At 41.1% G+C, this 17,021-nt stretch overlaps 1 protein-coding gene across 1 annotated transcript in view; it reads right to left on the bottom strand.

Moving 5' to 3' along the window:
- Nucleotides 1-11,047, bottom strand: part of SMURF2 (SMAD specific E3 ubiquitin protein ligase 2) — a 57,435-nt gene extending 46,388 nt beyond the window's left edge. The window contains exon 1 of the mRNA XM_061377230.1: nt 10,779-11,047. Coding sequence (XP_061233214.1) covers nt 10,779-10,830 — 52 coding nt within the window. The 5' untranslated portion in view covers nt 10,831-11,047. The remainder of the gene's footprint in view (nt 1-10,778) is intronic.
- Between the last annotated feature and the right edge of the window lie 5,974 nt (nt 11,048-17,021).

Genomic DNA, 17,021 nt, shown 5'->3' with positions numbered 1-17,021 from the left:
TCAAGTTTGTTAAAAGCTGAAGAATTCCTTTTGCTCTACATGTAAGGAGTAATCCCAATCTTATCTACAAGCTTTATTTAGAATTCTGTTATGAATCACAGCCACTTAGAAGCCAGCCCTTAATTCCCTATTCCTTCTACTTAGGATCAAGGTGGGCCAAAGGAACAGACAGGAGAAATTCTGGGGTGTTTTTTCCTATTTGTTTTTAAACTTCTGTTCTTTATCCAACAGTAAGCACTTACACTCTTTGCATTTGTTATACATCTTATAAAACACCTTTGCCGTAGATGATGACTTCCTCCAAGTAACATACTCAACTCACAGACAGTAACATAACACATGCAGCAATAGCATTCCCTGGTTTACAAAGCCAAGTGTTAAAAAGTTTGGAAACACGAGAATCTGGGCTGCCCGTGTGACCCTGTGTCACGTTCATTGCTACACCACCACAGTCTGGCCACTGAAAGATCTGCACTGCATTGTCCTGCCAAAATTCAGCCTCCACCACCCACCCATTTGTCCTGGAGAGTTCCTTGTTCCAGGTCATTCCCTTCTTCTCCACCCTCATCCAACTGTTGCGCCCTCTGCATTCTAGTTAACGCCTCTCTTCACACCAGGAGCGCACAGCCTGGTCAGCATCTACAGGATGAGATCAACTCTTGTCCCCAGCCATTTGTTAAACCATGCACTCATTCTTACCCAGCTGATACAGAGGCACCTGCCTATTGCCATGGCCCTGCTCACTCCTGCCCAAGAATGAAAGGATTCACAAGAACAAAGGATTTTCAATCTCCTTCTTGAAACTGGTTGAATTTTAACAGAATCTCCCCAAAATAAATTCAGCCTGATTTAGCTACTCAGCATGAAAAATTTCCACATTAACAGGCTGTTTAACAGCAACCGAAAAGACAGTCTTGCAACGGGAAGCACTAACTATAGCTGCTGCTACCAGCTCCAACTTGATAGTTCAAGTTCAACTATAAATTCCACTGACAGCGACTAAAAAGCAAAGGTGTTCAGACAAAGTAATCGTGTTCAAATCACATGAAGTAGAAGCAACTGCAGGAATGAGTGCTCCTACTCACCATGCTGCTGATGTGTGAATGTAACACTTAAAGGGGTCAGGTTGACAACGGACAGTACTTTTCATTTACCACTCCTCCACCGCAGTGATGGAGAGTGCATGCAAAACAAGTGCATTACAGACCTGGACAGCACTAGGAAGAGCTGTTTAAAACGTGGAGAGTGAAGTTTCTAAATTTCAATAAACTTACAAAAAATATAAAGCTTTTGAATAGGTCCAAAGTATCACCCAGTGTAGATTAAGTTACATTATGCTGATGCACAGGAAATAGCTGACTTATTCTACAGGATGAACAATTCACCAGAGGAAAGGAACTTTCAGGAAAAATGATAAATATTGTAATGAGGAAATCCGAGGCACGTATTCACAATGCAGCATTCACAGTTCACAAATGAACACTAATTTCTTCATGATCTCTTGGCCAAAGAGGCGAGATGCAGCAAATACAAATATATAGGACTTCCCGCAGCAGAACAACCGCTTGCTGTTAATCAGGGAACCAAAACTTTATTGTCTGCCCTTGTCCTACAAAAATTTGGACCTCCTTTTACCACCTCCTTGTAAGAAAGGTATTGAGAGAACATTATGAACTGTGGGAACTGCGTAAGGAAGGGAGGGAAGACTACACAAATATTTTTACTCTATGCCAAGCGAAGCACGACACATGTACTGCTGAAAATTACTCTAAGTCACTTTTTCCTTAAAGGCTCTCTCTTCTCCTGTCGCAGAAGAAAGCAGAATCCAACAACATTTAAAATCATTCTTCAGCCCAGTTCTGAAGGAGAAATCCCAAACATGAAAGATGTTCACAAAAGGGATAAAATGACATCACAATTTCAGGATAAATCTTGGCCACCCCTGCACTAGTACCAGCACGAAGATTTAACTTGACAAAAAGCACATACCCAGCTACTTCAGGCAAACCAGAATTACTGCATGGCATCTCGAATTTACAGACAGCATTTCCTTCTGGTAAGAGCACAGGGGCTGCCCCTAGGCAGCATTAATTCACTTGAACAGAGGTCAACAGCAAGTTCTCCCCATTCCATACAGTTTATTACAATAATGTTATGTAGGCATCTGAAGATTCTGCTCACCAACACCTGGTGCTTTACCAAACATCCAAAATTGATAGCTAGACGTTCTGAAATGCCACATACATGACCTATTTGAAATTATGAAAGATGGAACTTAAAATTACTGTTATTCACAGGCTTCAATCGCCAAAAGCTTCCATGATAGCAGTATAAAATATTATTGAACTTTCTCCTAGAATCCTCTAGATAAAAGTCCTAGAAAAATTCTACCTTAACATGCATTATACCCTTTCTTTAAAGTTTGGTCCATTAATGTGTCATATACTGTGAACCCAGGCTTAAATAAACCAGTCATTTTTAATTTCATAATTAGTAATGCTGAGCAACTGCTCTCCAGCATACATGAGGATGAGGTCCTTCATGCCCATTTAAGTGCTTAGCAACACATATTTTATGTCTCTTAAAATATATGTATTAATATTAAGATAAGGAAGAGAAATGCTCAGTATCCTCCTATTTTCACATTGAAATGCAATCATTACTCCTTGGCTAAGGACAGTATTGTGATCAGCAGGATGAAGTAAAGGAGATTTCTGTATCTTTTAGCCCAAATACAGGAACCCATGTTCATTTTCTGCTTCTACTATGAAGTGACACAAAACCTCATATACTTCTAGTCCCTTCACATTCCTGTGTCAGCTCTGCTCCTTCAGCCAGCTCTTCAACACTTCTGATGCACTCTGTCCTGTTTCACCTTTATAAACAACCCCTTTTGCCCCATATGCCACTGCCTACACCAGCTTCATCCTACAGAGCTGGATGAGGCCTTGGGTAATATGGTTTAGAGCAAGGTGTCCCTGCCCATGGCAGGGGGGTTGGAACCTGATTATCTTAAGGTCCTTTCCAACCCTAACTGTTCTATGATTCTATGATATCACTTCTTATAAATGAAGCCAGAAGTACTTACTGTACTGCTAAACAAAAAAACACGATACCTTAACATTACCTAAGCACAGTGCTACCGCTCATTTAGTCTTGCATAGAGTCTGCTATACAGAGCTATACACCATTAATGAATCCATCAGGGAAAACAATGAGCAAGAGCTTGTTTTTTTCTTTTTTTCCCCTTGAAATTAAGTATTTATACACATTATAAATGAATCATTTCAGAAGAATACAAGGTGAAACTTTTCTGTTAAGAGTTAGATTGCATAATTGTCTGTCATAAGGATACCTGAATGCTCAGCACAATTAATGTTATGAATTTCTATGCAGGCAGTTAAGCATGAATGTAATTCTATGCATTTTATCTAGACATGTTTGGTTCCTTTGCATGTTTAAGGACTTAATCAGCCATGTTTATAAGTACTCTAACATAGATACATCTTTCTTCCACCACTAAGAATTAAAGAGGATTCATTTTAGTACATTTATATATTTTACATGAAAAATACCCGCATATAGTAGACTACCTTTTACTAAAATGAAACAGCAATCTTACTGAGTACACTCCACATACTGCCTTCATGTCTTACAACATGCACAAAGCAGCAGTTTTACCATGTGTATTTTCAGAAGTGCACAGCCTGGTCTTTATTTGTATTATAAAGGAATCACCAAATTGGCTCAAGTTGTCATAAAATGCCTCTAGGATTACCAATGCAGATTCCCACCTTCAATTAAATAGCAGCACAACTGCATCTATAATTGAATTTATGTATGTATCTATATATAAACTCCAAATCAGGTAGTTAGGTATGCTAAAAAGGAGTACCATTACAGATATAATTAGTTATGACTCCATTTAACTCCATCGGTAATACTAAAATGTGGGTCAAGGCAGAATGAAAACGAGCACATGTCACTTATGGTTAAAACTATTTCATATGATCAAACAAGATACACCCCTGCAAACACACGGCTGACTTAAGCCACCACTACAAACTCAAACACACAGAGTCCAACCTATACCAGTCCTCCTCTACACCCAGTTAAAAGAAAAAGAGAAATGAGAGGAAGAGGTTGATTTAAACTTAGATATATTGCTCAGTCAACCCATCTGACAGCACAGGAAGGAGCAGAGAGATGCATGCATCCCAAAAAACAGTGCTGCAGGTTGGAAAGCTTCACTATGGCAATGTTGCTCTTAATGTTAGTGGCAAGATGGCATCACTCAGGCCAATTTAAACATGAATGGTAGAATCTGGGTATGTATTTTTATTGTGATCTGTAAATTACATAGTCTGTACATGCTCTGCATATCTGAAACAAGTTGAATGGATTCATTACAGAAAGGACGCATTGAACCAGATTACACTAACAATACCAAAGCCACAGTTGCAGTGACTCTCCCTTTCTGCAAGAAAACAACCCCTGAAAGTTGTGTTAAATAAGTACTGGCCAAGAGTCATTCCACAAAATGAACAGGATACAGCCACATAAACTCACATAATGCTACTTTTCTTTCACTTTCAGAATTTTGACAATGTGACTAACACTTCATGTAAGCAATACTTCTTACTCACTTTGGGCAGTCTCAGCCCTCCTGATTTGCCTGAGCAACAGCAAAAAAAGTATTCTGGAGTAGAAAAACTCTGACTGACAAGAATCTGCAGGGTCCTAAAATACAGCTGACAGTGCAACACAAACATGGTATATAAGAGAGAACTGAACCCAAATCACTCCATGCTGTCTCAGAAGGCCCAAAACATAACCATGTTTTCTGTGGATTTAAAATCAGCAGAAACAATGGCCATGGGCAGAAAAATCAAAAGATAGTGGCTCTAAATCCCAGCTTTACCTGGTTTATCCTTTTTATGATCTTGAGCATGTCTATTCTCTATTCTGTATCAGTCTCTCCATGTAAACTCAGATGATAAAGTTTAGCCAATTTTGTCCTGAGCTTTGTTATCTACACATTAAGTTTTCTTTAGAGTTACAAGCATTCTTATCTATGCCTTCATTTAATGCATTTAAAGTTTAAGTAGCAAGACAGTAAACAGTTTGTTTCCTTGGATATGCTATTAGTAAATGTCCCTCAAGATCCTGATCCTCTTTCCCAGATAGGAACCGTGCTTTGCTAATAGCAGACACACACAGTAGCTACTTTTATATGCATTGTCTAACATTATTGAGATTAATCCTTACCAGCCTCTCCAAACTCACAAGAATGATCTCAGATAGTACACGTGTTGTGAGCGTTTACCTTTTATACATTAAAACATGCATGTAATAGCCTGGGTAGCAACGCACTCATGCCACTAAGCTAAGTCAGAATCAGGCCATCTCATTATTACGATGAGAGAAGGGAAGACACCCAAACAAATCATCCACCTTTTTAAACACCCGCAAGAAAGGTCTGGCCCAATGGTGAGATGTCATTTTAAGTAAGATAGCAAAGCAAGGACACACTTCAAAGGCCATGAGATAAAACAGAACAAAACATTCAAAGCCACCTTCTTTTAGGGATCAACACATTCACCTTAAGGACATTAAGACAAAATGTCTTCATCTGGGGCCTGATCAGGTTTGCAGTGTGATTAGCAAACAAAAAAGGAAAAAGAAAATAGAAAGTAATGTCACTACTAGCTGAGTTACTCAGCTGAGTTCAGCTACACAGAGAGACGTTATGGAACAGCTTAAATGCTTTAAATGTAACCAAAAAGTGCAATTCTAAAAATTAATCATCATTTTTCCACCCCCAAGATTTATCTTCTATTTTCCCCCCCAACAGTTTTATTTTTTTAAACATTAACATTAGGACTGTCAGCAGATTTCCCAGACATCTCCTACATATGTCCCATATGTTACCTACACACATAAATCCTGTACTCAATGCTTTACTGATTCTGCAACCAGAGATGAATATTGGGCCTTTTTGCTCATTTAATAGAACTGTCTTTCTACTATGATTTCCTTTTCCAAATCCTTTCTGATCTTTGTTTTCCTTACCACAATAACCCATTACATATCCTTGAACACAAACACTTAATTTTATACTCAGATGAATAAAACTTTGTCACGTAAGTTGATCCCATTAAAACAAGCTCCATACAGCTCCTCAGTTGTTTATTACCATTCTCTGGCGTCTGTGCAATCCACAACTGATTTATATGTATATAACTATATACTGTATATATAAAAAGCATACATATATATGAACACTTCATACTTTGATGGAAATATTGAGGGCCAAGCATCCATCAGTCTCTGTACAATCTGATTAGACACATGCCTATTGACTTTGTTATGACTGCACCAGTTTAATCCACCTACTATGTAATTTATTGAATCTGATTTCTTAGGTACTAATTTTTGGTAAGTCATGTCTCATTAAGTCAAATACACCTTGCATGAAGGAACCCCATTGTTTTATTGTTGATGAAAGCCTACCTAACTACGGGCTGCTATTAAAAGAGGCAGTCCTGCCTTCTTTTTGGCTTCCTGTGTGCATCCCTTTCCTTCAACGCAAAACCCCGTTTTTTTCTTGGGAGGATTAACTTTCAGCTCATCACAGCTACTCAGTTGCTGTAGTCATTGTAAGGGAGGACCCAGAAAAGTGAAGCCAGGGACTACAAACAGAAAAGAGAAACAGCATTCAAATTTTAAACTGAGCTAAAATTGCACCGTGATTTAAGTCGCCTATGAAACCGTAGCCTTGCTACTTAACAATGGAGGTAGCTACTTCACCAATCAATCATTAATGCTGTTCACACAATGAGGTTCTGCTATCCATACGTTTCGGTCCTGCTTCCAACAGCACTAATGAGGATTTAGGATTTCAGTTAACCACTGGTTTTAATTGTAATAATTTCACTGGTACACCTACCCACTGCAAAAAACAGGTGTGAAGATTCCACATTGTTTTGCAAAACTCGAGAACATTCTCCCTTTTTCTACATAATATGTATCTTTCTTGAGAAATAGTAGCATCACAGCAAGAGTTTCTATGAACTGGTTAGAAAGAGTAGCACTGTCTTCCTTCAACACTCTAACCTTTTAGTACAGTACCACCTTTGTACTGTAAGGAGTGACTAGACAGCAAAATCAGCAAGAAAGCGAGTAGGACAGATGAGATGTTGTCCATCTTCTGCAATACAGGACCCAGTGCTTTCATTTCCCTGATTAGCAAACCCTGCAGGAAACCTGAAAGCCTACAGTAAGGAGGAGGAAGACCAGATCTAAGAACTCCTCAGGCCTACCTCTGATTCTTTACCAACAAAACTCTTCCAGCTCATTCCAGTTTTATATTTATATTTATTACCACCATTCACGGTACATTGTAACTGTGCTTTGGGGCTACCAAAGTGTCTTTACTCATTAACTACTCTGAAACACTCACTCACTGTAACACATGCACTAAAACTGATGTGCTAACCTGTATTCAACTCCGTATATTCTAGTGCTCATGTAGCTTTGCAGGCTTCAAGCTATTTTAAAAAGTATCTATCTTTCTCATAGATAAAAAGAGCTTTATGACTTCACTCAGATAACCGACATTGATCTCATAGGTGAAAGCATCAAATGTAACCATCTTAATGGTAGAAAAGTCACAGATTAGGACATAAAATATTAAATGAGGAACTGAAAGCAATGGTATTTTTTTTTTAAGACTATAAGATCAATGCAATTCAGAATGGGGGTGTAAGAATAGTTCATTCTGTCACCGTATCTAGTACGTCCAAATCCACAAATTCAACAAAACACTGAGGAAAATCACAGTGAGAACAGAAGGGGATGATTGCACTTACAGCCTCCGTAGAAGTCAAGTGTACTCAGCATAGGACTAGATGAAATAGTGGTAAAAATGTCAGAGTTGAAGGAACTTTCCTTATGTTACAGCTTCCTTGGATAACGTTATTCCAAGCTGCTAAGATAGATTTTGAAGAAGACTAGTGCAGCTCTAGACTTTAACAAGTTTAAAGTACACTCCCTGTATTAATCAGAAACAAGCATACTTGAAGTGAGGTATCATCAGAAGGCATCACCTCTGGATGTAAACAATTATCCAGTGGTTTTCTAACTCAATATTGTGAAAAATGCATTGACATACGTATCACTAAAGATCCAACTGATATTTACTTCACACAACTAAACTCAGGAGCAAAAGAATAACATTTTGTAAGAAATTTATTACACAGATGCACGGTAAGCTAAATAAAAACTTACTAGAAGTATGCCACCGCTGTGGTTTTTCTCTGTTATGGAACCCAGACCTAAATAAACTGTTAAACACTTAGTGTAAAGGTATGCCAAACATTTCTCAGAACTTTCTTAAGGTCCCAACAAAGAATCAACCTTTTTTGCAAAATGAGGCCTAGGTTAAATATTTTATTTGGCTCCTCAAGATGGCCTGAGAAGTTGGGCACCAGCTCCAGATCAGTTCTTGGACTCACATCAAACATTACCCTGTCATTTATCCAGTCAGTCAAAACAATGTTTTCCATCTAAACCTTTAATGTTTATGTCCTGAAAAACTGCAAACTGAATCCAGTTCTTGACATGCGTTTTTTAATCTATATCATCTAATTTAGAGATAATGAACAGCAAAGATAAGCATTATACAATGATTGCAGAATTAATCCTATAAATATTAAAGCCAAAACAGAAGACTGCTGGTTTCATATAGCCAAAGAAAATTAAGATTAAACTGCATTTGTCAGTTCAAGAATAAACTTTGAAAAACACTGGATATACAGATTCTTTTAATTCCAAACAGTTTTAGAATTCAAGAGCCCTCAAACTGCTTTTCCAATCAAAAAGGGTAATCAAAACCACGTAGAACACTTAAAACTATTCCTAGGCAAGAACTAACAATATATCAGCTGAATGAGCAAAATTCAGTGTTTAACATACAAAGCTTCCTTACAACAAATGACCTTACATGAAACAACTCACACTTAGCTAATGCATAAAACACCTCAAGCATTTTTAACTCGAGAAATAAGACATTGTTTCACATCAAGTACCAGAATCGGCAGGTACTTTGCAAGAGCTGCTAATCCTGGAAGGGTCCCTAGAAAGACAACTTTGCCTGTGTCCTGTGCTCTGCATATTCCCTTCCTAAAATACAAGGTGACAGAAAAACTTAGGAACATTCCTCAAGATTGTACCTGCTTCTTTTGGGGGTTAGATCGCACAGCTAAAACTTGTATGTAAAACTACTGCCTACTTCTTGCTCACAGTAACACTGCCGTTAACATATTTCTATTGTCAAAGACAGTCTCTTTATGTGCTTAATCCTCATTAAAAGTAAAATAAATATGGAACAAAATAGAACACAGAATCCAAAGGTGAGAAAGACAACTCCCTAAACAGTACTTTCCATGTTTTTACACACGGCTAGAGACCGTTTCGGAGATAAGCAAGTCTGAGCACTCACTGCTCAGGAAAAGAAGTATTAAAGCACTGCATCAATAAAACGATAACCTGAAGAGAAAGCTACAAAACACTGTATAAAACTAAGGCAGCACTGTTCCATGCTACACTTAGAGAGTTTTATTTCTAAGCGTAATATACAGACACAAAGCTCCACGAAAACTAGATTACAAATGTAGTCTATTTCCAAAGTAAAACATAAGTAGATACATTTAACTTTCCTCGTAAAAATAACACACTTTGAAAAAGAAATATGAAAACACCTCTCTTTACTGGCCATCATGCACTTACAGTAAATGTATCAACTCTTTTCGTATTTTTAAAACCATCTGTTTTGCAACCTGGTTAAACACACTGCATGCAGAGAAGAGTATTTACAGTGTTATCTATTTATTATTTTCTAATCTCTTACCTGCATGCAGTGATACAAAATACCGTTTATCTGTGGAGAGACTTATACCACTCTGAACTAACTCTTTTCTTGAGTGTCTCCTGTATTTTGTTAAGAAAACTAGCAGAACTTGCAAAGTTCTTTTCTCTATTTACCTGGCTCTTATACAGAAAAGAACATACTTTTAAGTATTTAAAAGCAACTTATTTTCCTTCCCAGCATGCAGGTGAACAATTTTTACGATATTTTAAAATATTAGAGGTCAAGTGGTCTTCTGAAAGAGGGCAGCACAAGGCACTTTATCAAACCAACCGTGCACAATCCCAACTGAGGAAGTTGGTTTCAAAGAGAAAAGAAGAGAAAAAGCCCAAACAAACAAAGAGATCAAAACAAAGAGGGTGACAGTTTATTTCGAGCGGGGATGCGGCGGGGCAAGGGAAGCTGCCCAGTGCCTGAGCCTCACACCGGCCCCCGCCCGGGGACCCCGGCGGCTGCGGGGCCCGGCCCGGCCGGCACCACCGCCCCGCAGCGCCGCGTTGTTCGGAGGCGCGGAGCCCGCGGCGGGGCAGGGAGGCGAGGGGAAGGACGAGCTCCCCGTCTCCTTCTCTCCTTGACCCCGCGCTCCTCCCGAGGCCCGAGGGACTCCCCCAGTCCCAGGTTCAACCTCAAAGACACATGGAAGGAGCCCGCGCCCACCCCTCCGGCCGGGCTCCGCTCTCCCCGCGCCCGCGGGAGGCCGAGCCCCGAGCCCCCCCAAGACCCCGCCGCTCCTCGCTTCCGCCGTCCCTTCCCTCCCTTCCTGCCCCCTGCCCGGCCGGCTCCCGAGCAGCCCCGCCGGCGGCGGGCGGGCGGCGGCAGGCCCCGTCGGAGCCTGCCCGCTCAGCCTCACCTGTCAGTCGCAGCTTGACGGGCCCGTTCCGCCGGGCCCCTTGGTTGGACATGTCCCCGGCCGCTCCACGGGCTCGGCGCTGCCTTGCCCGGGGCTCCCCCTGCCTCTGGGTCCGGGAAGGGAGACGAGGGGGAGGGGAGGCGCTAATGGAGTCGGGCCGGGCGCTCAGGGCAGCGGCGGCCGCCGGAGGAGGAGGAGAAGCCCGGATGTGCCCAGCGTCGCCATGAGCGGGGCCGGGGCCGCGGAGGAGGAGACACGGCCGCCTTCCCCGCTTCCCTTCCCTCCGCTTCCCCGCCCCCTCACCCGGAGCCCGGGCGGCGAGCACAACAAAGCCGGGGACGGAGCCACACGGCGGGCGAACAGACAGACAGACAGACGGCCGCCGCCGCGCCGCGCCTCCCCTCCCCCGGCCCGGCCTGCCCTCGGGGGAGCCCGCCCCCCCTCGCCTCGGTCCGCTCGGGGATGTCGAGGGGGAACCGCATCAGGTGGCGGCGATGCTTGGGGTCCTCCTCGGGAGAACTGGGGCCGGGAGCGCCGGGGTGAGGGGAGGGACGCGGGGGAAGGTGACAGTGAAGTTGTGGGGACATTGGGGCAGGAGAATTAAAGGTACAAATGGGAGTGAACCCAAGACTGCGGGTGAGAACGTGAAGCCAGGCTCAGATGTAGTCACACGGAGGAGTGCTGCTGATGCAGGGCAGTATTTTGCATGGGAAGGGTGTGACAGACAGGGTCACAGAAACTCTTAAGCTTTGGACCAATTCACTCCTTATCTGCAGTTTATAGAAAACATCGGCCCAGTTCTGTGGGCTGCCATTGTCAAGATTAAAAAGAATAAAATAATAAAAGCCTTGCCTCGATGCTATGTGGCCTAATTTAACACCCATCCCAAAGAAAAGGTGACCCTTTCCAGAGTTTTCCCATGAGGGCAGCTCCATGTGTCAGGGCAAAGGAGCTTCTTTCTAGAGGGTGGGAGAAGCTCCCACAAAAGCTATGAAGGTTGCCACAGTGAAGTTAACTTTGGATGATCGAGCTAATAAATTGCACACCTGTGCTTACTAACAACCTTACTAATATTCTGTACTCATTTGGTCATATCATTGCAGTGGCTTCTTCCTGTTGAGGCAACCTGTAAAGTGTTATCATATGGGTAGTCATAGATCAGGATCCGGCCAGTGGATTAAGATCCAAATGTGTGATGAAAAGATGACATGAGCTTCACAGAGTTTATGATGTAGCTTCAGTGCAGCCCAGGAGGTTGACTGTCTGAAGTTACACACAGAACAGTGGTAAGTGTGTCTAGAGTTCCCATACTGGCAGAGCTCAGAACGTGGGCCTCATTAAACCATATCTCGGGCAAGGAACTGATGTTTTTCCCAATGAAGGCCTTGGAAGTGCTATGTGGCTCCTAAAGCTTTCCTCCCTTAAAACAAGACCTCTCCCCACCGCGGGTTCGTGTGCACTCACATCTCTTTCCTCCCAGAGTGTCTCTTCTTCCAGGCGGAAATTTTCAGTGTTTCCTGCTGTGGTGGCACTGCTGTTCCAAATGTCACTTCACCTGGGAGCAGGCAAGCGCTGGGATCAGGACCTGGGATCCCTTCCTCACACGAGACTACACTGCCTGTGCAATTCCCTGTTCAACACAAAACCACCAAGGGTTAGAAACGACCCTTTCCTTACAGGATAGACAGAGCACAAGAAAAAAAATGCTGATTCATGGCTTAGTCACTCTTTCAAGGAAAGAGAATTTGAAACAAGTCTAAATTTCACTTACTACAAAACAAAACTATATACCTGCTCATTTGATGTCTTATATGTGGCACCAAAACAGTTAAAAAGTTCCTTTATAATGGTTACATAAATTCACACGTACCTCAAAGACATTCCATGTGTCCTGATTCCTGCATTAAAAAAAAAAAAGAGAAGAAAAAAGCAGCCTGCATAACTGAAGGTCATACTATTGAAGTTTCAAATTCACACAGGCAAGTCATTATCCTTTTCTAAAACAAACTATATAAAGCAAATGGCTGATGCTGTGCAAATATTGCAACATTCAAGCCACTGCTAAGCTGAAGAGGATATCAAAATATAAAGTTACTTCTCACATACATAACAGATCTCTAAGTTACTTTATATTTTTTCCTGACATGATGGTGCTTTGTTTCTGGGCCCTGCAGTGCACTCTGGACCCAGTGTTCAATAAATCTGATACAATTTAGTATTTAATGTTATGTTAAACATAGTGCTCTTGCTACACAATCTGTTTTCTAATGGGTAACAAGTGTGTCAGGCATTAATTGCATTGCTAGTATTTAAAACAAAACCTATTGGGATTAAATATGGTATCTCATTGCTCAGTAGGTATATGAACATTTTAATGCTTTCATTACAAGTTTCTCTAAGATCTTGAAGTATAAGTAGTTTCATGCTGCTTTGCAGCTTTAAAGTCTGAGATTTTTGGATAGGCTGCTCACCTTTCAGTGGAAATACTACAATAGATTGCAAGTGTTAGAGCATTCACTGACAGTTTGCACATTTGGGTCACTGTATAAAATGCACTGTCTGCAGGATTGTTGCTGCTGCTACGCATTTTAATAGGTGCAATATTTGATTGTATTTATTTATTGTTTTTTAAATAACCTATATGGCTTACTAATACATCCAAAAATGCATCCGTGACATGTAAGAAAGTCCTATATGGTAGGAATGTATTTCACAGAGTGAAAGAAGAGAGGCTTTAGCCCTTGTTATCACCTGCAGGCACGGTACGTGTCCCATTTAGGTGAGGACTATGTCCTCCCTTGACTAACATAGGTAGAAATGACCTAGATCAGGTTGCACTTGGATAGACAAATGCACCAGCTGCAAACTGCTCACTTCTGCCTTTTTGGCTTTGTATAAGCATAACGATGACTGCACTTTGGATGTTCTACAGATGTTTCTGTCCCATCGTATCTCCCAATTCTGTAAGGAAATCAGGAATTTTATTTATTGCTCTCCTTCACAGAGTAGAACTGCCAAGCACAATTTAAGACAAGCTGCTCCATGAGGGATCTGTGCAAGATCTGCAGTGAGCAGAGGTCAGGATGCCTTGCAAAAGCGCCAAGAACTGCAGTGAATGCAAGACACTAAAGATACTGACAGTGCCTGATGATTGAAAGTACTATTTTGCCAACAGAAGAATTCCACACAGATGTTATGATCCAGAGTTTCTGGTGCCAGTGCTATCCCCCAAATTCTCAAAATATTCTCAGATTAATGGAACAGATAGCTCGTAGATTGTGCATTAGGTTTGGAAGCCAACAGTTTACAGTAAATGTTGTTTTTATGCAGTTCCATTTCAAGGGTGAGAAGAGGTTTCATGCTTCAGCGCTGATCTTGTGAGATAAGCAAGCAAATATCATCATTAACTGCTGACAAGTGATCCATGTTTCACTCTAGGCTGATATCACTGAGCAACAAATCCTTTCAAGATGAGGTAGCTAGCTCAGATCCGGAGGGAAGGGAGTGCCTTGCATCACCCTGCAACTCACTTTTGGATGACAGCCTTGCTGCTGGACTCAGGAGGGAGTCCTATCCAGTTGTCTTCAGCCAGAAGTTTGCAGCTGAGGCACAATCTCAAGGGTTGGAGGAAATATATAGAGAATGGGTAAGCTCAGGCATCTTTAGGACACTGACAACGTTGTAGAGGAGTACATAAGGACAAAATAATTTAATAGTTGGTATCATATTAGTGAAACTTTTGAAGAAGCATTTGTAAATACAAGAACTTCCTTTGTTGTATGGATGCATAAAAAAGGACTTTGGTTGCTTGAATTTCCCAATGGGAAGAAAAAGAAAACTTTGCATTCACAGATATTTCTCAAAGGATATTGTGGGTTTTGACACTGGGAATTGTGAACAAAAGTTTTTAGCCAAATAGTATTCATTTTCAGAAGAGGACAGTTTAGTTAATTTGTTTTTGGAGGTGAGGTCCTCTCCATCTTTGGAACAGAGGAGCACACTGGAAACTCCTTCCTCAGCATGTGGTTTGTGCTCAAAGCAAATCAACATTTAAAAATTACATTCCATCTCTTTCTCTTTCTTTATAGAGGTTTAATCACACCATTCTTTCAGCAGTAATGAGAGCTGGCTGGTGTGATACCGCATTCTTCCCCAGCTTTTGTGATGATCTCAAGAGAGCAAGACAGTTCAGCCCCTATTACTAAGCTTTTGTAAGTAAATTAAAAGCTATTTTCATGACTTTTTTTTTAAATAAAGATATTTTAAATTATCTGGATTGTATTTCTTTCTACTAGTTGTCATTTACTAAATTTCCTAGAGCCTGTCATAGTTGAATTATAGACACCACCCACAGAGATCATGGAGTTAAAGACAGAGTTGATCAGAAGAGGATTACACATCCATTTCCTTTTTCTCTATGATATATTGCCATTGTATGTGCAACTGTTAAAATAAAATGCCTGGTTTTGCCACCTAATGGTGTAGTATTGAGAAGAATAGTATTACAGCAGTAGATACCTAGGCAATAATCACACCACCAGTGTTCCCTGCCTCTTTCTTAATTTGCCTGATAACTCATCCCCTTTCAAAGCATTCCCATTGTCACTTGGCTAAACATCACTCTAAAGAAGCCTTAGCTCTCTTGCCTGATGTGTACTTTTCATTAGACTGTACTATCTGTCCCAAGCTGATTTCTACCATTAACAGCAAGGAGCTTCAAAGAAAGAACTTCCTCTTACCATGTTAAAACAGTGCCTTGTAACAAGTAGGCCTCACCTAAGCTGATGTCCCAACACAGAACTCAGTAAAATCTAGTCATTAGACAGGATTAGCAGCCTTGACCTGTTCCATCATCTTCCCTTGCAATGGGCATCATTCTCGTAGTCTGCCTCTTTGGCACAGGTTTTTCTTCTAATCCTTCTGTAAGCAATCATTACTTCTTATTGTAGTAAAAGCACTTCCTAAATTCATTGCAGCTCCATCACGTTTTTGTCCTGTTCCTGCATGGAATTGTGTCCTCTATGAGGCTTTCTGTTACCGTCCCTGCCACTCTTCTGTATAGAAGGATCAATCTCCACTGAAGACATGTATAAAGTTCTTCTGCATTTCAGGAAGAAAGATTAGAAGTGAATAGTCTCATTTTGTGAAAGATTCCTAATTTCCCTTTGCAGAGTATGAAAATTACCAGACCAAAGCATTGTTTGCATTGCTGTGAACTGGACAGACTACATTAAAGTATTCAGATGCACATGCTCGTTTAATAGTGTCAGTATTACTACTCAGAGACAGAGAGTTAACCCAGCGATAGAAGACATACCTATCAGAGTTATATGATGAAGAAACATGTCAGTGGCTCTGGTTCTCATGAGACAACCTTTGGCATGGAGAGACAAAGTATATGCAAGAGGTCAAAATTCAATCCATTTCTCATGCTGGAGCTTGAAATGAAGCTTTTCAGGAGAAAAAAACTAGGAAGGAAATCTCCACCCATATGCTGACTACTGAGAAGGGGGACAGGAGCCTGGAGCAGCAGACACCGTAGCCCTCTGAGACAGGATGTGTCTTGGGGAAATGATGTGTCTCTGAAGGGAAATGACTGCAGCTGTGGCTACAGAAAAATGCATGAGCTCCCATATCACAGGATTTTCCAGTGGTTAGTCACTAAGATAACTTCTAAGTCCATCCATCCAGAACAGATTAGTAACTGATGCACAGATATTCCATAATTCTTTAGCCATGCTGTTTCCTCATTGTGTCCTGCAGGACAGCACTTCCTAATGTGACTTTAGAAGAAAAAGGAAAAAAAGGCAGATTTAAAAGAGACAGGCATTGAACACAGATCAATAGATACATTGCATTTTATCACAGCTATCAGAGGCTAAAACTTACTTTCTGGAAGAGTTAAATCTGTCATGAAAAGCAATGTCCTGGCACTTGGGTAAAAAAATGGAGATTACATCCCTGTTCCAGCCCCAGCACAGGTATTCCATGTCTAGTATATTCCGTTGTCTAGTTCAAGTCAACTGTTCCCTCTTGTTGGATGTACAGTGTCTCACAAGCCGTAACCTAAGGACAGACTTCACAGAGCATTTTTAACAGCCCAGCACAAAGGGCAGAGCTGAGCTTTGGTCTTCAAGCATAGAGAAGTAGCTTAGGCTGCTGAGGCAAAGTACAAACTAGGTCTTCAAAAGTCCTGGACCAAAAAGGTGTCTTTCTGAAAAATATTTCCTTTATTCTTCCATG

This window comes from Neopsephotus bourkii, unplaced genomic scaffold, assembly GCF_033783945.1.
Source record: "Neopsephotus bourkii isolate Nb327-2 ecotype Australia unplaced genomic scaffold, CSIRO-AGI_Nbou_v1 NB_1749, whole genome shotgun sequence".
Classification (NCBI taxonomy): Eukaryota; Metazoa; Chordata; class Aves; order Psittaciformes; family Psittacidae; genus Neopsephotus; species Neopsephotus bourkii.
This window is presented reverse-complemented; position numbering and strand designations above follow the sequence as displayed.